Source organism: Archocentrus centrarchus, chromosome 19 (assembly GCF_007364275.1).
Source record: "Archocentrus centrarchus isolate MPI-CPG fArcCen1 chromosome 19, fArcCen1, whole genome shotgun sequence".
Lineage (NCBI taxonomy): Eukaryota > Metazoa > Chordata > Actinopteri > Cichliformes > Cichlidae > Archocentrus > Archocentrus centrarchus.
The window spans coordinates 2,653,225-2,675,405 of NC_044364.1; the positions used below are offsets into that span (position 1 = coordinate 2,653,225).

At 43.8% G+C, this 22,181-nt stretch overlaps 2 protein-coding genes across 2 annotated transcripts; one reads left to right on the forward strand and one right to left on the reverse strand.

Moving 5' to 3' along the window:
* Positions 1-45: 45 nt before the first annotated feature.
* On the reverse strand, positions 46-5,321 carry trim65 (tripartite motif containing 65). Its single transcript, XM_030755100.1, has 8 exons — positions 5,187-5,321; positions 4,340-4,791; positions 4,143-4,238; positions 3,778-4,008; positions 2,634-2,802; positions 2,462-2,551; positions 2,144-2,361; positions 46-2,001 (listed from the first exon to the last, which is right to left on the reverse strand). Exons 2-8 carry the CDS (start codon positions 4,787-4,789, stop codon positions 1,693-1,695), a joined length of 1,563 nt encoding a protein of 520 aa, XP_030610960.1. The 5' UTR covers positions 4,790-4,791; positions 5,187-5,321; the 3' UTR covers positions 46-1,692.
* A 303-nt stretch (positions 5,322-5,624) lies between these two features.
* mrpl38 (mitochondrial ribosomal protein L38) lies at positions 5,625-12,182 on the forward strand. Its single transcript, XM_030755314.1, has 9 exons — positions 5,625-5,724; positions 6,920-7,108; positions 7,202-7,333; positions 7,417-7,619; positions 7,719-7,791; positions 8,357-8,402; positions 9,918-10,076; positions 11,644-11,780; positions 11,921-12,182. The coding sequence occupies exons 1-9, from the start codon at positions 5,640-5,642 to the stop codon at positions 12,055-12,057; spliced, it is 1,161 nt and encodes a 386-aa protein (XP_030611174.1). The 5' UTR covers positions 5,625-5,639; the 3' UTR covers positions 12,058-12,182.
* The last annotated feature ends 9,999 nt before the right edge of the window (positions 12,183-22,181 follow it).

Consider the following 22,181-nt stretch of genomic DNA (forward strand, 5'->3'; position numbering starts at 1 on the left):
GGAAGGGTGACAGTACCCCCGCCCCCCCCCCCCCCCCCCCCAATCATTAGGCCAAGACAGCCAAATATGCTTCTCTCAGTCACTCCTTATCTTCAGTTTGTGCAAATCCACAGCAGTTCACTTCAAATGTGCCAAAGTTCTCAGCTAAGCTTTGTAAACCGTCATCATCTAAAAGACACCTGGGACTGAACACCTGCCAAAAAAACTCACATCAGGAGAATACATCAGATTCCAGTTCAACACCATTTGTGCATTCATGATCAGATCCCCCGGTGATAACGTGGCCTTCGAGTTTCAGTTCTGTCCTCTCAGTAGTAACGCTACAGCCTGAGACAGTTTTTCACCGACAGCAGGTTTGTAAAGAGCAGCGTGGAACCGTCCACACCGTGGAAACACAAGCTCATGTATTTCTGTAGATTGAGCTCAGCGCTCACGTAAAAAGAAGCACTGAGAAGTTTGGGCATGTAGGAGTACAATTTTTAGCTCTTATCTTTGTTTTCATTTGTATGTGGACGCTGGCACAGGTGGACTTTCATCAGTGTCCATCATTCATTGTGTGTGACGAACATAAGGCTACAACAGGCAGCTGCCCAGAACCGTGTTTTTAAAGGGACCTATTCTGCTTTATTTTCTGTTAGTGCTGGATTTTCATGTTAAACATGGACAAAGCTTCAAATAATGAGTTCAGGCTTCAGACTGCACTGTGTGACATCAATGAGAGCGGATATCACACAGGAGACACGCAGCCACATTAAAATGTCTTTTTTTTTTAATATAAAAGGCCAATACCAATATTACCTTTGCCTCAACAAAATAATCATAAAATTCCCTTATATTCAACTCATATTGCTTTAAATGGGGCCCAACCCACAGTAGGAACGAGTGCAATAGGTCATCTTCAATCTGTAAGAAACTGAAGTGTTACCTACTTTCACATGTAACCCTCAGTGACCTGTTTCAGAGCAGAGCAGTCAGGGATAGTCTAATCTGACATATGCAAGGAGTAGTGTGTTCAATCCTGTGTTGGCACAGTACCACAACACAGTGTTACTGATGCACTCACCTGCACCTCAGTAACTATTTTTCCACTCAGAACACTGCACACGTCCTGGAAAAAAGAACCTGTGTTTCAACTGGACTGGATGTCCTAACCAAAGACACAATCCAGCATGTGTGAAGAGTTCAGTGTCTCATGATGAGTCACCTGCTTTTGAGCCTGAACCTCTACAGTGAGTGCTCACTGTTTTGTAATGCAACACTAAAAATTATTTTAGGTAATGAGAGTTCAGAAGTGTGATCCACTGAGCTGGGACTGTTTTTGTTCCCCCAACCTGAAAGTGGACAGCTGAAGATTATTTAACACATATTTAAAAAAAACTAAACAGAATGAATTAGTGTGTATTAAAACTGTAAGTCCCCTTTAAAGGCAGAGTATGTAACCGTTTCCTTAGCAGTGTTGTGGTAAGTGACAATGGAAAACCAAGTGGCAAACATGTTAGGGGGGAAAATGCCAGTCAGTCAGTTCTACTACTAAAAACAATGCTGGAAGGAGCCGTCCCACAAGAGAAAAATGTTTTTTAAAAAAAGCTCCTAGACTGTTTGCGGGTGGGGTGGGCGGGGTCCTTAACTCAAGTCAGATTGTGGCCACGTTTCATAGTGCTTCCTACAGTTCCACTTCCTTTTTTCGCCGGCTCATGTGGAGCAGAGGGTGATGCTGACCCCCTCTCCTATCCAGCAGGCGGGAAACAGCTCCTGGGTGAAGGCACAGTGGAAGGCGTGCAGCCTGGTCTGCCCGTCTCCGTAGTAGGTCAGCGTACCCGCCTCGTAGTCCAGCAGCATGCCGATGCGGCTGTGATGGGAGTGGCCCGGGAGGGTCTCCCGCCGGCCGTTGTGCCAGGCGCTGAGCTGGTGCTCGTCCAGCTGCAGGCTCCAGGACAGTTCATTCATACCCACCATGCACCTCTTGCCCTTCTCCTTCCTGGGGATGGTCTCGTAGGTTACCTGGGGAAAAGGATGTGTGTGAACAAGCTTTTGGTTGTTTCTCTACCTACACCAATCAGCCACATCAGTGTAAGTCTACTACCGAGTACGTGTACGTGCTTATGGGTCACAGCCAATGTACACAGCATTATGATATCCTTACCCCGAGGTAGGCCCAAGGCTTGGACACCTCCAGCTCCCAGTAGTGCTGGCCATGTTTGAATCCCTGAAAGCAGAGCACCTGCCAGGTATAATCAAAGCGGGCTTCGTGTGCGGGGACAGCACGTGGCCCTGAGGTCAAGTGCTCAGCCCTCCGGTTTTCTTGGGAAAGAACTAGGTGCCCATTTGCTGTCCGGGGGTCAAAAGTCAGAGAGCATCGGTCTGTAAGAAGGAAGAAAGTTAATCAGGCAGGTCAGAGCAGGAACTGTGACCTAGAAGAGCCTTAAAGGTCCTTAAACATATAATGTCTCTCAGGACTCACAAGCACTGAGGCCCTCCTTCCCTACGGGGTGGGACGGAGCAGCAGGACTGGGAACCACAGCTAGTACTGGCCTCTTATCCTGAGGAGAACCTGGAAACCAAAAGCATGCATGAGAACACATTCTGATGACAAATCAAGCTAACATGCTACATCATTCCCAGTGGCAGGTTACCATCTTTGTCATGACCCACAGCCGTGCTCACAGCCTTCTCCAGGTCCTCAGACACCAGCTTAGAGACTCGGGAGAGGATGTCTGTGATGCCGTTTAATCGATCCTGCAGGTTCGAAGTCACATCTGTGGGAATTTCCTTGAAGCGTGGGACCTCTATGTGCATTGATCCCTGTGAAGACACGTTTCAGACACAGCTTTGATGAACGGGCAGAAGTTTGATTGATTACTGAAACAGTGAGTTCAGGATGTGTCTGCAATTGTTAAATTAATTAAATTTTTTTGTCTTTTAACAAAAACTTAAAGACACTTCAAAGACAGCAGTCATTGTCATATTACCATATCATGATATAGGCCCGTAAAATTTGTGGTTATTAGATTGGAGGCATTGTTTCTGTTAAATTGTGCAATTCTTGCCATAGCTGGGTCAAATAATGCCTCTATGTGTCTGACCCGCAGACTATAGATATGTAAGAAAAAGAAGAAGAAGAAGCCACTGTGACGTTACCCACAGATGGGAATGACACTGAATATTTTCTGTCGCTTTGAACCCAGATATCAAAAGCAGAGCGGAGACCATAATTTACAAAATGACCATCAATAAGACTCGAAACTAAAAACTGAGAAAATAAATTTATAAGAAAAGTGCTTAACGAGATGATAAATAAAGGGAACATTAAGGCAACGTCCCCAGACTTCCCTTTGCAACCTGAGAAGCCGCCACCTGCTGGCCTTTAGACAGAATGAAGGTTTTCAGACACTCGAGTGTTGGCTTTGAAAGCTAATTCCAGCTTTTATTTACCAGCAGGGTCAGTCTATAGCTTTGCATCATCTATGTGCACACCTATTTGAATAAATCTCATTTTGTTGTTTTAATCTGTCAGTAGTACTTAAACACAGATTCAATTTTCTTTTGAGCTGTTATTTAATTAAGACCACACTTATTGATTTAAAAAATGCTTGTGCAGCCATCTAGCAGCAGGAAGCTCCTCTTGGGTATGCTCCGTTAAAACCTCACCTCACAGGGACAGGACAATCTTACTTTTACCACCTGTGTGTGGAACCACCTGCAACGCAACAAAGCGCCAGATCCGGCCCATCAATGTGGTTTTTGTTTCAGTAAACATGTAAAGGCAGGGGTACAAACCCTGATGAGGTCTGCATCAGAGAGATCGTGCAGCGCTGCAATTTGGCCTCGGCTCTCTTTGAGCACGTGGGAGCGCTCTTCAAGTTCGGCTAGTCGTGTCTCTGCCTCTGTGAGCGCTGCCTGCTTTTGCATCTCGATAAAAAGCGCCGTCGCCTCCTGCTTCTCAGCCAGGATTTTCATCAGGCTGGAAAATTTGGCATTCACCCAGGCTGACGTCTGATCAAGAGTGACCTGTTGATTTAAAATATGTTCAGTTTCATGTTTGCTTTGTTAAATTTGGGAACACGTGGTTGAGTCCTGATTTCTTTCTTTCATGGAGAGCGACATCAGTTTTTGTTAAGCACAAAGGCTTAGCGTGAGTTTACCTTAGCTTGATCAATATTCTCAGCCAAGTCATTTATACTTTTCTCCATCTCTTCAATCAGTTTCCCCACCTCCATATTCTTCCTGTCCAGCAGCAGCTGTAAAGGAAAACATATTGACACAGTCATATAATATTTAATGACCACAATCTATATTCCACTCCCAGCTAAAAAGCTGAGGATGCATTGTTCTTTTATACCTCTTGAGTTTCCCTTTCTGCCTCCAGCATGACCCTTTCGTGGTTCGCGCACTCTGAGATGCCACATTCACAGCACACAGACATCTTGTCCTGTCTGCAGTAATAAACCAGAGGCTTTTTATGGCGCTCGCACAGCAACATGGCTCTGGCCCCTTCACCTCCTCTCACCAGGGTCTCCCTACAGGAGGGGCCTGCGCTGTTTGCAGTCTCTGCCAGGACTGACAGGGACACATTACGCCTCAGCACAGGTCTGGTTTTGAACTCTTCATTGCAGATGGGGCACTGAGGGCCAATGTCAGCCTGGCTTTTGGTGTCCCAGTGCTTGGTAATGCAGTGCTTACAGAAGGTGTGACCACAGGGGATGGTTACAGGGTACCGGAAACACTCCAGGCATATGGAGCAGTTTAGATTTCCATTCTGAGACTCCATTTCGGTAGACATGGCAGACATCTCTGTGGATAAAAAAAGAAAAAGAAAAGGATGAGGCTGCTCATGATGTGACAGCTTTCAAGAGAAACAACTTCACTTTATTAAAAATGTTTTTTTTATTTTTTAAAGAAGGACAGATATTCTTTCAAAACTGCCTTAAAATTTATAGGGATAGTTATCAGAGTAGCAGCAAAGCCAAGGGAAAGCAGCAGTCCCAATGGTAATTTCAGCTGCCACACAAGTGAACGGAAGCGCTAACGTTAGCCAGCGTTAGCATGCATTCAAGTCATCTAACGTTAGCTCGGACTCTTGGGAACGAATACGTGTCAAAATATTCAAATGACCCAAAGATATTAGCTTAAAATAGAGCACAGTTACCACCAAGATACTGTACAACAGACACAAAAATCATTCTTACCACGTAAACAGATACATTCGCGCACAACACTGAGTGAAAATCGTCAGTAGAAGCTTCCCTGATGACGTAAGACGCAAAAAATGACGCTTTCACGCGTTTTCGAGAAAGCGATGAAGAAAAATATCCGCAGTATTTCATATGTATTTCATATTTTAGGAGGCAAATTGTAGTTCTGTACAATATAAAGGAGCAAAGACTGTACTGCTTAATTTGTGTCGATCGTTTTTTTGTTTGTTTGTTTTTTTATACATTATGACACTATAACATTTGTCTGGTTTGGTTTATTTAATGTGAAATAGCGGTCGACTGCAATCAAATTATGTATAATTCATATTTAATTTTGAAATATAAATGCAATAAGACTCGTTTTATTCCTTTCGGCCACCGTAACTTATTAAAAAAAAAAAAAGAAAAAGAAAAAAAAGGCCAGGGGGCGGGGATAGTTATTCCAAGATGGCGCTGCGCACAGTTTGTTCTGCTACCTTACGAACCGGGGCAGATTTAGGGGTCAGTAATGCGAGGACATTTATCACAACAGGTATGGCAAACTTAACTAAGTAATATTCTGTTTTACATTTCTGAAAATACTACCTGAACTTTCTGAATGCACAAAATGCCGTGTCAGGTTACATTAGCTGAAGCAGAGCGCTGATGCACGCTGCCCTCTTCCTGACACCACCTGCGACGAATAAATAAGCTAAACGTTTCTCAAGAAAAAAAAAAAAAAAAAAAGGTTGTGTGACACAGCTCAGGGGCTGTAATAGTATAAATGGGCAGACTGCATCCTCTGCCAAAGCTAGTGCCTTATTTTGCAATTTTAAAACAAATGGTTTGCATCAAATAGTAATTGTTTCTTTGTTTTACTAAGATCGACTTATATGGTAATTCACCTTTAGTAGTTTTTGCACAATCTTAATCACACAAACCTGGAGAGTGCATCCTCTGCCAGGGCTTTATTGGCAATTTTTTCAACGTTAAAGAAGGTGATCTTGATACAAGTCAAAATTTGTTAGATTTTTTTCTGCTTTTTCTTCCTTACCACCACATTTCTCAACATTCGGCCTGTAGTTTGTACATAACCTTGCCTACAAACAAAATAGAAGGGCACTGATAGTGTGCAGTCCTCCACAGAAGTCAGTATCTTATTTCACAGTTTTAAACAAAGTGGCCCAGCTATGTATGAAAATCTGATGGATTCTTCTTTCTTCTCCACTAAGTTTGATTAAAATTCAGCTCAGTAATTTTGATTGAACAGAAGCATAGTCTCTTAACTATAAGCTTGATCATAAAGGAAAGTTTTAAGCCTAATCTTAAAAATAGAGAGGGTCTCTGTCTCCTGAATCCAAGCTGGGAGCTGGTTCCACAGAAGAGGGGCCTGAAAGCTGAAGGCTCTGCCTCCCATTCTACTCTTAAGTATCCTAGGAACCACAAGTAAGCCAGCAGTCTGAGAGTGAAGTGCTCTGTTGGGGTGATATGGGACTATGAGGTCTTTGAGATAAGATGGGGCCTGATTATTCAAGACCTTGTAGGTGAGGAGAAGGATTTTAAATTCTATTCTAGATTTAACAGGGAGCCAATGAAGAGAAGCCAATATGGGAGAAATCTGCTCTCTCTTTCTCGTCCCTGTCAGTACTCTAGCTGCAGCTGAGTAGAACAGGACTGCAACAGGAAAAGTGTGCAAATGGCTGGCACATCTTCTTTGTGACGTGTCTAACTGTTTGGGATGTTTCCAGCGCTGCTCTGCAGACGGGTTCCTCCTGTGGGTCCAATGCCGAATGAAGAGATTGATGTTAAAAACCTGGCATTGATAGAGAAGTATCGCAGCTACAATCGTTACTTCAGGCAAGCGGAGGAGGCAAAGAAGAAGAACGTTTGGTGGAAGACTTACAGGAGCTACGTGGGAAAAGCTGATCCTGAGCACGGTGAGATGATGGAACTGGTGAAATAGTGTCTGATAAATTTTATTTTTTCACAGTTAAAACTTGAGAGAGCGTGAATGGATTTTGTCTTTGAAGGCGCTGAGCGAGTGGACATTGGGCTGCCCTACTGTCAACCCGCCAGAACCAAAGAAGTGAGGAGGAGGAGGCAGGTGATGAAGGAGAACAAGAAGAACATTGAGCTGGAGCGGGCGTCTCGTCTGCGCACGTGTAAGCTTATTTCAGTTTTTAATCAGTGCTTCGGGTACTCAATGGAGGCACCATGTGGCAACATTTCTCTTCTTGCCCACCAGTTAAGATCCCTCTGGATCGAGTGCAGGAAACCTGGGAGGAGACAAGCGGCCCGTTTCACATTAAAAGACTTGCAGACCATTATGGGGTCTTCAGAGATCTCTTCTCCATGGCTTATTTTCTACCTCAGGTCACGCTAAAGATCTGCTACAGCCAGGATAACAGCACTCACGTGCACTATGGGAATCAGCTGTCTCCCACCGAGGTACATTAAGAGATTCTGATTCTATTGTCTGTGTGTTTTTTTTTCCACCCGTATAAATCTTCTCACACCATATTCTTTGTTTTTTCTGTGGACCTTTAGGCAGCATCAGCTCCGCAGATCAGCTTCAATGCAGAGGAGGGCTCCCTCTGGACCCTGCTGCTTACCTGTCCAGGTAAACACAAATCCATTGATACCTACTCAGCTCGACTCGATTTTTTGGGTTTTCCATCAGGTGCTAGTAACCGGTACCAGGTACTTTTTTACTATCTACTCTGCTGCGGTTCCAAGCGTGCCGAGTCAATCCGAAATTGTGACGTCAACAGACTGCATGCCACTGATTGGCCAGGCAGTGATGTCACTAGATGAGTCATGAGAGCAATTCCTTTACAATAAACAAACCCGCTGTTTTTGATACTCGCCAACGAGGGAAACGGCTACACGCAAACCAACACAGATGTTTTTGTGTTTGGCGGCTAACAGCAGAATCCAGCGGGAGCGAGACGGAGCGACTGTTTGTGTTTGTGTCGCATACAAATTACATCACTGGCTGCCTGTTGAGGCGGTACTCAATTGTAATGGAAAACAAGTAAAACTGAGTAGAGTCTAGCCGAGTAGGTACTAGTAGAAAACAGGCAAAAGGTCTCACTGGACAGTTCTAATAAAGACTGACTCTCTTCACTACATCCACATAAGTAACTGTCCAAATTAAATAAAGGGGCTTTTTTTTTTTCTTCCAGATGAGCATCTTCAGGATAATGAGGCAGAATATGTCCACTGGCTTGTGTGAGTATGCTTGGATCGTCACATAAGCTTTAAAACCATATGGCTAACAATGTATGATTACAGTTCCTTCATTTGGCTGTGTGAGCATCATTTAGTGAGTTTGTCTGTGGAAACACAAACTCAGAGTGTAACTGAGGAGTGTAATCCATAAGTATTCATAGGAGTAGGATTTTGATGTCAAAACTAGTTCAGAATCCAAGTCACCGGTGTACAGAAGTGCAATTTTTATGGAAAGGGAGACATCTTGTGGCCAGCTGTGGATACAGCTGGTTGACAAACACTTCAAAAGAATCAGGAGGCTCCGTTATGCTGCATGGTTATGGGTCTGTATGTATGGGTCTGTTCTGAGGAATCACGCTAAGACTGTGGCTCAGAAGGTCGAGCAGGATGCACACTAACAGGGAGGCCGTTGGTTTGCTGAACAATGCTTGTTTTTTAATGTTTGCAGCTTTCAGTCAGCAGCATTTATTAGTAAATGAAGGGCATTTTCCCTCTTTTCTAATGAGTTACTGCCACTGATAATACACTACCTAATTTGAAGCATGAAGCTACTCAAGGTTGCCAGCAGCAGCTTTACATCCAGTGACAGCATAAATCAAATGTAAGCACAAAAGCAGCCCAGGTAGTTTTTTTTTTTTTTCCCCATTAAATGTGAGAGCATAAGTGTGTTTAACACTTTAACAATAACTAAAGAAACTCAAGCTGGTAACTCTTCAGGAGCTGCACAGGACTGTCACATAATTAAATGGAAACGTTGCATCTTGGGTCAAGTGTTTGTAACCAGTTGCCTAAAGCGCTGCTTTTTTGCTCTTCCTGTCACATGCAGTACAGATGGTGAGCGCTCCGGCGGCGCTCGGTAGAGTCGTGTGTGTATATTTGGGTCGCACATCATCACCAGCTTCTAGCATCTCCTCTTTCATAGTCTGGTTTCACCTGATGGTGTTTTTGCCTCATGTTGTGAAACAAGGTTACTGTTTCGATTTTCTTGTCTGTTTTTTAAAGTACTGAGCTTTGTTGGAGGCGGTTGATGTAGTTCCTTATTGATTAATTGGCCAATTATTTTCTGGATTAGTGAATAACTTTTCAATAACTATAAAATACTGAAATATGGCAAAAAAAAAATTGTCATGATCTCCCATATCTCAAGATACCACCTTCAAAAGCTGAAACCATTTCAATGCAAAGTTCACAAGAAATATCAAATAAATGAATCTTTAAATCAGAGTGAAGGGAAAACCTGTCTGATGGGGATTGTTCATGTTTTTCATTCACTCATTTCTGTACTTGTAAATATATTTCTGAGCCTTCATGTTTTGATTCAGTTAATCCAGGGTATTTTAATTTGACTTACATGACTCACTGCTCTATCTCTACTCTATTACACTAACTCCATATACCATCTACCAGAAGACTGACATGAGTTTGGTGGCTTCAGAATGGGCCGTTATCATTGCAAAGCAAAATAAATCTGGATTTGAGTCAGACATTCATGCCTTGGATGGCTTGTCTCTGCAGGGGGAACATCCCGGGCGCAGCAGTGCAGGCCGGCGAGGAGCTGTGCCACTACCTGCCCCCCTTCCCCGCCAGAGGGACGGGCTTCCACCGCTACATTTACGTCCTCTTCAAGCAGGAGGGAGCCATCAACTTCCAGGAAGACATCCGACCCTCGCCATGGTGAGCGGTACCCTAAACAGAGCCAGGAGGTGGTGGGAGACATACTCTGTTTGGATGGAGTTACCATAATAACAAGGTCCATCCCAACAGCAAGTTAGTAGTTGCGCCAGAAAACTTAAAAGTTAGGAAATGTCTAAACTACTGAAGATATTACTGATTTATTTAAGTTCTAGGAAACATCTGCTGCTCAGTTAGAGCTATCGGGCGGTGGGAGTAACACTAATCTGAGTGAAGGGACCAGCAACTGCCGCCTGAACCTTTACTTAAAATGGAGCTGCTATATTTTTCCATATATGGTCATAGTGGTGATACTAAACATGATTCAAATAAGGGATAATTTTATGTGCAAGTAACCCATCTGAGGCGAACTCTCAGGCTGTTTTAAAACACTCTGTTACAGAGTTTTTCTATTCTTGGCTCTACGATGTGGTTATGAGTTGATACCTCATACGGCCAGACACACAGCAGAGCACAGAAGCTGTTTAAATCTTGTTTCTGAGAGGCAACCAAACTGAAGAAAGTTGTCTTAAATGGAGGGTAAGAGAGCTAAAAGAGCAGTTTTAGATGGAGGATGAACGGCACCGAGCCCGGTATAAATGAGGAACATTTATATTTAATGTGAACCATGCAAAGCTACTCTAGTATAAAAAAATTATATATATATTCTGGAGAAAATCTGCAGCTGACACTTGATAAAATATATTACATGATCAATAATGATGCATCAGTTTTAACCGCTTTAAAATGGAGGCTGTTTATTTTTGAGCAGTTAGCAGGACTCTGCCATGGGCAGCGCTCAGTGCTCGTGACCAGATGTCTCACATTTATATATAATTATATATTGTTAAAGTGGTGAATGTTCATAATAAACAGGCTTCAAATAACGAGGTCAGTGCATGTCTAAGCCAAAAGTTGAGGTGAAAAAAAATAAAAATATTAAGAATAGAAGTGGAAAAGCAAACTTGTTCAGCACAATAGTGCATTCAGATCTTGATTCTGATTGCAGAGACAGGGCAGGTTCAGGCTCCAGATTGCTCTAAGCACTTCATTTCAGACAGTTTTTTCTACTCATGGCTCTGGAGCACAATAGGAATAAAGAAAAAAAGATACATTTTAGCTATACAAATTTGGATCCATTAGAAACTCCTGGCCCCTGCCCCCCCAGGCCCACGGGCCGGGAGTTTGAGACCCCTGCATTAGAGAGTACAGAGATGTAGCAACAGATTTCATCAGGTGCCTCTTTTTTGTAAAATGCTAGCATCGCATAAACTTCTGAAACATGATAAAGGACCTGAGTTAGTCACTGTTACTGGAGCTGCTGGTTTCATCTTAAACAAACCTAATTAGATATGTGTCAGACAGGTGGCTGATAGTCCCGGTATTTGCATGTAATGAGGTGGCTCTGCAAACAAATAAAATCTAATGTGTTTAACAAGTGGACTTAGGAGTCTTTATGCTTAGCAGAGCTCAACATCTCCTGGATCCAAAAATGTACTGACTGAGCACATAAGTGTTACGTTGCATGATAACTAAAAACACACTAAGCACGTGTTGTCTCTCCTCGCAGCCATTCACTGCTGCATCGCACGTTTAAGACCGTCGACTTCTACAGAAAGTACCAGGACAGTCTGACTCCTGCGGGCCTGGCCTTCTTTCAATGCCAGTGGGACGAATCCGTGACAAACACCTTTCACAACACACTAAGTGAGTCACGCTATGACAAACGCAACAGAGTGCGTGCCCAGGCTCGTCACTAAAGCGTTCATCTAAGTGGGGGCCGACATTTTTCTAACAGCAAGTAACGTGAGTTTAACGGTCTGCTTTCCTGCTACTTCTCTCTGCAGGCATGAGGGAGCCGGTGTTTGAGTTCATCAGGCCTCCAGTGTACCACCCCCCACAGGTCAAATACCCTCACCGGCAGCCCCTACGCTACCTGGACAGATACAGAGACGGGAAGGAGCACACCTATGGAATATACTGATCATGAGACGCATGCACGTTTGCGAAAACACACATTTTCCTATCAGTGTGGGATAATGTTTGACATATTTATGCCATAACAGGAAAAATAAAGCAATTTTCAACTGTGCTGGGGTTGTGTTATGTTTACCTTTGTTAAGGACCTTATATTATGCCACTACAAATCAGTTACCAGAGTTTTATTGATGATCATTTGGCAGGGATTTTCCCAGCCAGCAACACAAAATATGAGCCTGAAACATTTAACAGTCTGGAGTGGATACATATCACACTCAACTTGTAGACCATGTTTACTAAAAATATAATAAAAGTAACATTATAAAGTTTTTCTATGCATCAAATAATTATTTAATACGATGAGTTTTGAGCCCCTGATATAGTTGTGTAAAAGTCAAGTTGTCTAAAAGCCCCCCTGAAGATACACTTATTCAGACTTGAATAAATTGTTATGAATCCAATTATTAAACACTGCTCTGTTCTTATACTGAAATGTATAAAAAAGCACATTTTCAGCAGATGGCACTACTGGGTTAAAATCCCTACGTGCCAGAAAAGGAAATGCCTCCTGATAAGATCTCATCTGATAACTGAGACTTATCAGTCAGGAATTTAGGGATCCAATTATATAACTGTGACTCAAATATGATTGTACATTATTAGTAATCTTGGCAGATGCATATTGTCTGTTTTATGCCACTTTTGATGTATTGCACTTGCAGATTGTAAAATTACTACTGGGGGTGTGCGTTTGATCATATATGTATATAAAAAAAATGCCCTGATATGTTTGCAAGAACCAGTTTGAAATGATAACATTTTTTAAAAGTTTGCATTTTTCTCATTTTTCACTCCCTTTCAGATACAAGTTAGGCATGCTAGGGTGAAGTTCAACTAAGTCAGTGACTCCTCTGAAGACATTTTCATCTTTAGACACCAACAGTAAGGTCTGTTATCACTGCTTGACTAGGGTGGTGGTAGGAGAATCTGCAGCAGGGGATGGAAGGGCCCATCACAGAGAATCTGTCCACCCATGTATAAACATCCAACTACAATATATTGCATTTAATCCCCAGATTCTATTTAAGATTCCCGCCTCCCTGGGAAAACCCCCCCAAAAAAACTAGTGTTGCAATGCCACCTTAAATAAAATAAACTCCTGCCCACCCTTGGATTTGTATTTTAGCTTTTTCTCAGCTCTTCTATATCCGTAAACATGTTCCACTGTTTCCCTCTGCTGGCACCTTCCACATTGCCCTCTATATTATTTTTCTAATAGCTTCATAGTTGAATTCAATCCTGTACCACAAATTCGTAGCCTGAAGAATATGTGCCAACCCCCTAGGCTTCTTCTTCTTCATTAGAGTGTGATGGCAGGTGTATTACCGCCACCTACTGGACTGGACAGGAGGCTAGCAAAAAGCCCCCAAAAAAACAAAACAAAACAAAAACTATATCCTTTCCATCAACTCTGTATTGTGAAGAAATACAAATGATAACCTGCGCACTTTTTGAGTCGCTGTTCCCACCAAGTTCCCCAGCATAAAGCTTCCATTATTGTCCTCCTATAAAGCCACCATTTCTCTTCTCCCCCACTTTTTTTCCCCCCTGATTGTAGCTGATGAGCTGCAGATGTGCCACCTGCACAGTTGCCTTTTTAAACCTCACAGGTAGCTTCCACTCTTATTTGGTGACTGGAACAATGGGAGCTGTTTGGACTGTTATTATGTGTCTGCTGGCTGTTTGGTTAGTTAAAGGTTGGCAGTTTCTGTTATTTGACCTTAAAGTTCACAAATTCAAAGCAGATACCCAAGACTGGATGAGTTAAGATAAAATCTTGAGATTATTATAAGGTTCTGATGTAAAGGTCCTGCAATGTCATGTAGCTATTGCAAATGACTATATTTTCCCATTAAAAGGCACAAACAGTTAACAGAAAATATGTTTGTCCTGTTTAGCAGTTGGTGGAATGAGTCTCAGACAGGATGAAGCGCTGCAGAGGGAAAATGCAGGTAAGGAATCATGCACTTCTCAAGAGTCTTGATTAAAGCTTTAAGAAACACATTACAAGTTCATTTAGTGAAGTTAAAATTTTGTAAGATTTATTACCAAGAAGACTTATTACAAAGAAATGAAAAGGCACAAATTTCCTTCTCAGTTTTGATGCATAAAAGCAGTTGTGATAATTCAATGAGGCATAAATTGATGGGAGTAACTTTTTTTTTTTTTTAATCCCTCTTGGTCACAGTACAGAATTTTGGTTGGAAACATTGTCATATGCCTACATCTTTTTAGGTAGAAGATGCCAGAAAATCAAAGTTACAGTATAACTACAGAAAGTGACTTTATTGTGTTACGTGGTGACAGGTTGTCTGTGGGTGCTGAAGGAGCAGTGATGGGGAAGATGACATTTTACTATGAAATCCAACTGAACATTGTTCTTTAAACTTTTTCACAACATGAAATCTAATGTAGCCATAAATCAGAGTTTTGTTTACAGGCCTTGCACTCAGTGATGGCTCTCTACAGAATGTGCTTGTCTTCCTCCAGTCAATGGAGTCCATGCTGACACAAAATGTTAATGAAGGTAAGCCCTGCTGGCACAATCCAATTTTATGTAGCACCTCTCCAGTATTTGTAAGATATTTCACAGTACACTTGGATATAGCACCTGCAGGAGGAGTACCTGTGGCCAGTACTTGTGTTGTCATGAACTTACCAAAATGCTAAGGAGTACTGTCATAATGTTTCATATATTCAATGTTATGCTTACATATGACCTGACTGGTTAAGGAGGTCTTGCACAGCACACCTGAAATCTGGGAGCAATTGTGTATAATTTTGTGTGTAAGCTTGATGCTTTAAGATGTCAACAGCTAATCTTTTCTCACAGTACAACAGGAAACCAATGAAGTGGATACTGAGGCATCAGCTGGCAACTTGAAACTTGAACAACCCTTGGAAAAGCCTGAGGATGTTAAAACAGAGAAAGCCAAGACAGTGGGCAGCATGCTGCTTGGGGGCAATGTGACTGCAGGGGGCAACATGACAGTGGGCGGCAATGAAACGGCGGGGGTCAACGTGACGGTGGGTGGCATGCTTCTGGGGGGTAATGTGACTGCAGGGGGTAATGTGACTGCAGGGGGCAACGTTACAGTGGGTGGCAATGAAACAGTGGGGGTTGACATGACAGTGGGTGGCATGCTTCTGGGGGGCAATGTGACTGCAGGGGGCAATGTTACTGTGGGTGGCAATGAAACGGCGGGGGTCAACGTGACTGTGGGTGGCATGCTTCTGGGGGGTAATGTGACTGCAGGGGGCAACGTTACAGTAGGTGGCAATGAAACAGCGGGGGTTGACATGACAGTGGGTGGCATGCTTCTGGGGGGCAATGTGACTGCAGGGGGCAATGTTACTGTGGGTGGCAATGAAACGGCGGGGGTCAACGTGACGGTGGGTGGCATGCTGCTGGGGGGCAATGTGACTGCAGGGGGCAACGTTACAGTGGGTGGCAATGAAACGGCGGGGGTTGACGTGACAGTGGGTGGCATGCTTCTGGGGGGCAATGTGACTGCAGGGGGCAATGTTACTGTGGGTGGCAATGAAACGGCAGGGGTTGACGTGACGGTGGGCGGCATGCTGCTGGGGGGCAATGTGACTGTAGGGCGCAATGTGACGGTGGGTGGCAATGAAACGGCGGGGGTTGACGTGACGGTGGGCGGCATGCTGCTGGGGGGCGATGTGACTGCAGGCGGCAATGTTACAGTGGGTGGCAATGAAACGGCAGGGGTTGACGTGACGGTGGGCGGCATGCTGCTGGGGGGCAATGTGACTGTAGGGCGCAATGTGACGGTGGGTGGCAATGAAACGGCGGGGGTTGACGTGACGGTGGGCGGCATGCTGCTGGGGGGCAATGTGACTGTAGGGCGCAATGTGACGGTGGGTGGCAATGAAACGGCGGGGGTCGACGTGACGGTGGGCAGCATGCTGCTAGGGGGCAATGTGACTGCAGGGGGCAATGAAACGGCGGGGGTTGACGTGACTGTGGGTGGCATGCTTCTGGGGGGCAATGTGACTGTAGGGCGCAATGTGAGGGGTGGCAATAAAACGGCTGGGGTCGATGTGACAGTGGGCAGCATGCTGCTGGGGGGCAACGTTACAGTGGGTGGCAATGAAACAGTGGGTGGCATGCTGCTGGGGGGCAATGTGACTGTAGGGGGCAACATGACAGTGGTTGGGAATGACACGGCATGGGTGGACGTGATGGTGGGGGGCATGCTTCTGGGGGTCAACGTAAGTGCAGGGGGCAATGAAACGGCGGGTGTCGACGTGAAAGTGGGTGGCATGCTTCTGGAGGTCAACATGAGTGCAAGGGGCAATATGACAGTGGATGGCAATGAAACGGGATGGGTGGACGTGAAAGTGGGCGGCATGCTTCTGGAGGTCAACATGAGTGCAGGGGGCAATGTGACAGTGGGTGGCAATGAAACTGTGGGGGTTGACATGACAGTGGGTAGCATGCTGCTGGGCATCGATGTGACTGTGAGTGGCAATAAAACAGTGGGGAGCAATGCGACGATGGCAGGGGGCATGCTGCCAGGAGGTAAGCTCGTGAAGCTTGAGCAATTAAAGTTTGAGCAACTTGAGGTCGAGCAACTGAAGCTGGTCTAAGAAAAATAACTTGGCACTCTGGCCCTACACTAACACCACTGTATCCACAGCCCCTCACAATGAGAGGAACAACTTTGAGGAATTACAAGACTTGCTTTTAAAATGTGTGCACATTCCTGCTGTCTTCTGCCTTGAATAAAACCCTTAATGACAACTTTTGTTGAGTATTCATCCCAGTCATGAAGAAAGTTTGAGAAAATGTTGACTTCACTATTGTGTCAATTTTAAAACTTAATGGGGAAATAAACTTGGCACAGCATTGTGGATTGAGCAGCAGAGTTGAGTATGTGGGTTCTGCCCATGGGAAAAACTGCATGCAGTCCTGACCACAACCCCACTGAAAACTTGTGTAATTAGCCTGGGTGTGCTGGGTGACCAACACAGCCACACTGGCTGGTTGAAGAATGGGATGCAATTCCACTGCAGTGTGACCAGTATGAGGTGGTGTCATATTGGGTGATGCCTGTTAAATGAATAAATTAATGTCTTGCTTGTTCAGACTTCAATTATTTAGTAAAGGACCGCAAACAAGAGTCTATAGAATAAGCCGTTTTGCACTGGCAGAAAAGATTTGGCAAGCATTTTCTGGCTGCAACCCACATACTCAACTCTGCTCAACCCACAAATGTGTCTCAGTTTAAGGCGAAATAAACAGAAAAAAATTCAGCCTAGCACGTGTGTTGAGGGGGTGGGGGGCTAATTAGCATTAGCTTAGTAGTGCTGAACACGGCTGTGCCAGCTTGCTGATTCAGTGATGGTGAACTATTGGACAATATATTTGTGATAATGGTTGTTTCTGCAGGTCATTGAAGGCACCTGAATCTGATTGGACCATGTGACTAGATGTCAATGGAGAGTGTGGCTCTGTAGTATGGAAGCTTGCTTCCGGGCAGAGGTGGGATGTAACAAAGTACAAATACTTCATTAATGTACTTAAGTAGATTTTTCGGGTATCTGTACTTGAGTATTTATTTTTCTGACTACTTTTACTTATTTACTTATGACTAATTCAGCTTACAGTTTCATATAGTCACAGATATCAGTCTTGGTTACCTCATACAAAACAGAATGTGGAAAACAGAGAATTTCAACAACAGGGTGATCCCAAAGTCTCCATTTCTATCATTGTGTAGTCTCCATCAGTGTGGTTCATTGTACAGTCAGAACACAAAGTTCATGATGACACGGAACATTATAAGCTTCTGTATTTTTAATCAGTTATGTTTATCTTCCAATCAAAAACAAATTTCTCAGGGAAGTAAATGTACATAAGATATATATGTGGCATATATCATGAATATTCCTTCACTACATAACAGATTCAAGATGAGTGGATTCATTAGAATTAAAATTTAGATTGGAATAACATTGTGTTCTCATGTAATATTATTGTATAATTTTACAGTAATGTATAATGAGGTTCAGTTTGCTTTACAGAAAAATAGCTGGTAGAAACGTCCTCCAAAGAGGTACTTTTACCAGTTTAAGTACATTTCGGAGGCTGTACTTTTTTATTTTTACTTGAGTAAAGAAGTTGAACCAGTACTTCAACTTTTGCCAGAGTAGTTTTTAACACAAGTACTTGTACTTTTACTTAAGTACAGACTGTCAGTACTTTTGCCACCTCTGCTTCTGGGTAACAAGGAGATGGCCTCTTTATCGGAGCTTCCTGATTGGTAGCGGTAAGCCGAAATTTCGAGTTAATAACACGAATATTTGAGATACGTAACTCGAAATTTCGAGTTAGGGATGGCGATTTAATCTTTTTTTTTTAGTGGCGGAAGCAAGCTTCCATAGCCCAGAAGCAGATCCCACCAGCGCATGCACACTCAAAATGGGGTAGCGACAATATCAGTGAGCTAGCAGATTATAGCAAATGTGAACAAATTGTCGGTGTGTTTTTGACAGTAAACAGTCAAAATGTCTTCTAACAAAAAACAGCTGCATAAAAGGTAAGGATTGGAATCAATGTTTACATGTCGATCTGTTGGAAAGCTGATACCTTCAGCTTCCTGCTTTTGGTTAACAAGGAAATGATGTACGAATCACAGAGCTTCCTGATTGGCAGCGCTAACTTGAAATTTCAAGAAAATAACTGCAAACAATCCATACCTCAAAAGAATTTTTATTTTAAAGGCACAGGCTAACCGTTCATGGAATTAAACTCTTAAATAAGTTTGAAGATACATTTTAACCTACAAAACAACTGAAAACCCACAACCTTCACAGTACCCTGTTCACATGTAGATACTTGTTTATGATACTTGCAGGATTTCATAGTATTTTAATCTACACTATATTGCTGACAGTATTTGCTCATCTCCCTTCACACGCATATGAACTTGAATAACATCCATTCTTAATCCATAAGGGTTAAACATGATGTGGGCCCACCCTTTGCAGCTATAACAGCTTCAATTCCTCTGGGAAGTCTTTCCACAGGTTTAGGAGTGTTTATGGGAATTTCTGACCATTCTTCCAGAAGCACATCTGTGAGGTCAGACACTGATGTTGGAGAGAAGGCCTGGCTCACAGTCTCTGCTCTAATTCATCCCAAAGGTGTTCTATCAGGCTGAGGTCAGGACTCTGTGCAGGCCAGTCAAGTTCTTCCACACCAAACTGGCTCATCCATGGCTTTATGGAGCTGCTTTGTGCACTGGTGTGCAGTCATGTTGTAACAGGAAGGGGCCATCCCCAAACTGTTCCCACAGAGTTGGGAGCATCAAATTATCCAAAACTTCTTCATATACTGAACCAGTAAGAACGCCTTTCACTGGAACTCTGGGGCTGAGCCCAACTCCTAAAAAACACCCCCACACCATAATACACCGTAAATACTGTTCCCATGACAACCACCAAACCCAGACTCCTGCATCAGATTGCCAGGTGGAGAAGCGTGATCCATCACTCCAGAGACCACGTCTCCACTGCTCTAGAGTCCAGTGGCAGCGTGCTTTACACCACTGCATCCGACGCTTTGCATTGCACTTGGTGATGATACCTCTGCACACTATATGCCTCAGCATCCACTGACCCCGCTCTGTCATTTTATGTGGCCTACCATTCCCAATCACTTCCACTTTGTTATAATAAAACTAACAGCTGACTGTGGAATATTTAGCAGTGAGGAAATTTCATGACTGGACTTGTTGCACAGGTATCATCCTATCACGGTACCACGCTGGAATTCACTGAGCTCCTGAGAGCGACCCATTCTTTCACTGATGTTTGTAGAAGCAGTCTGCATGCCTAGGTGCTTGGTTTATACACCTGTGGTTGTGGACGTCACTGGAACACTTGAATTCAATTATTTGGATGGGTGAGTGAATACTTGAAGCAGTATAATGTATTTAATATCAACAGGAGCACAATGGTTCAGGTTTCATTGATACTACCGTCAACACCTGCTGTATCAATGAATTCCTGTGAATTTGTCAGTTCACAAAAAGTGGTGACTGCTGAAACTGAGTGAACTGTGTCATAATATTCTCTAATTGTTTCATAAACTATTGCATACCCTTGGATTTGTATTTTGACATTTTCTCAGCTCTTCTAAATTCTTTACATTTCAATAACATGTTCCACTGTTTGCTTCTGTTGGCATTTCCACATTGTCCTGTATATTATTTGCCTAATAGTTTCATGGTTGAATTTAATTTAATCAAGACATCAACATATTCTTGATGTCTTGTATTCATTCCAATTGCCTTGCTCTGCCCCACTTTTTCTTCTGACACAAGATAATTAGAGCTGATGAGCTGCAGATGTGCCACCTGCAGGTTGCCTTTTTAAACCTCACAGGTGACTTCCACTCTTGGTGACTGGAACGATGGGAGCTGTTTGGACTGTTCTTACTTGTCTCCTGGCTGTTTGGCTTGCTAGAGGTTGGCAGTTTTTATGTTGTTTAGCACTTCAGATAAAATAAAAAATCAGAGGCTGTGGTACATGTAAGACTGGATGAGTTAAGATAAAATCTTGAGATTATCAGAAGGTTCTGGTGTAATGTTCCTGAAATGTCATTTAGCTACTGCAAGGGATTTTGCTTTTGCCATTAAACAGCACAACCAGTTAACAGAAAATGTACGTTTGTCTTGTTTAGCAGTCGATGGAATGAATATGAGAATAAAGAGCTGCAGAGCGCAAAAGTCTAAAGGGTTAAATTTGTTGAATTATAACCACTTCAGAGTAGTGTTTATTGGATTTGATGATTGGAGCCTGAAGAAACAAGCCTAATTGTGAGCACCTGTGGTACTAGAAGCTCAAAACAAGTCATTAGACTGCCAAGAAGCATAGTTACAAAAGATTCCCAAAACACAAGTTTGGTATTAAGTTTAGATGCATAAAAGCAGTTAGAATTCAAAGTGTAAATCTATGGGAGTAACTGCCTTTTGTCTGTCAGTTACTGAAGGACAGTGACAGGAAAGATAATTTCTAAAGTGTATAATCCTGCTGAACACTGTTCTATTAACTTTCCCAAATGAAACCTCTTGTATCATCATTTTACAGGCCTTGTGCCCAATGATGGTTCTCTACAGAGAGCCCTTGCCCTCCTCCAGTCAATGGAGTCCATGCTGACACAAAATGTTAAAGAAGGTAAGTCCTGCTGGCAAGATACAATTTTATGTAGCAACTTTCCAGTATTGGTCAGGTATCTGACAGTACACTTGTTTGTGTGTGTATATATAGTAGGGCTATCTTTGGCCAGTATTTGCAGACATGGTGTCACAGACTTCTCAAAAATGCCAATGAACTATATCAATCTAGGAGCCGTTCTGTAATTTTGGATGAAGCTTAATTCTTGAAGACTTGAATAGATTAACTTTTTTTTTTTTTTTTTTTTTTTTTTCCTTACCCTCTCTCAGTACAACAGGAAACCAATGAAGTGGATACTGAGGCATCGGTTGGCAACTTGAAACTTGGGCTCTTCCACAAGCTGTTGTCCAAGGGGGTCAAAATGAAGACTGAGGGCGGCGTGCTGCAGGCTGACAACGCGACTGCGGGCGGCGTGCTGCAGGCTGACAACGCGACTGCGGGCGGCGTGCTGCTGGCTGACAACGCGACTGCGGGCGGCGTGCTGCTGGCTGACAACGCGACTGCGGGCGGCGTGCTGCTGGCGGACAACGCGACTGCGGGCGGCGTGCTGCTGGCTGACAACGCGACTGCGGGCGGCGTGCTGCTGGCTGACAACGCGACTGCGGGCGGCGTGCTGCAGGCTGACAACGCGACTGCGGGCGGCGTGCTGCAGGCTGACAACGCGACTGCGGGCGGCGTGCTGCAGGCTGACAACGCGACTGCGGGCGGCGTGCTGCAGGCTGACAACGCGACTGCGGGCGGCGTGCTGCAGGCTGACAACGCGACTGCGGGCGGCGTGCTGCAGGCTGACAACGCGACTGCGGGCGGCGTGCTGCAGGCTGACAACGCGACTGCGGGCGGCGTGCTGCAGGCTGACAACGCGAC

Excerpts from the sequence above, each read along its gene's own strand:
- trim65 (XM_030755100.1), bottom strand. The coding sequence starts at position 4,789 with ATGTCTGCCATGTCTACCGAAATGGAGTCTCAGAATGGAAATCTAAAC. Across the intron at positions 2,552-2,633 it reads TGTGGGTCATGACAAAGATG|GTTCTCCTCAGGATAAGAGG; the intron begins GTAACCTGCCAC and ends TTTGGTTTCCAG. Across the intron at positions 2,002-2,143 it reads AGCCTTGGGCCTACCTCGGG|GTAACCTACGAGACCATCCC; the intron begins GTAAGGATATCA and ends CCTTTTCCCCAG.
- mrpl38 (XM_030755314.1), top strand. The coding sequence starts at position 5,640 with ATGGCGCTGCGCACAGTTTGTTCTGCTACCTTACGAACCGGGGCAGAT. Across the intron at positions 7,334-7,416 it reads GGCGTCTCGTCTGCGCACGT|TTAAGATCCCTCTGGATCGA; the intron begins GTAAGCTTATTT and ends CTTGCCCACCAG. Across the intron at positions 11,781-11,920 it reads CACCTTTCACAACACACTAA|GCATGAGGGAGCCGGTGTTT; the intron begins GTGAGTCACGCT and ends TTCTCTCTGCAG.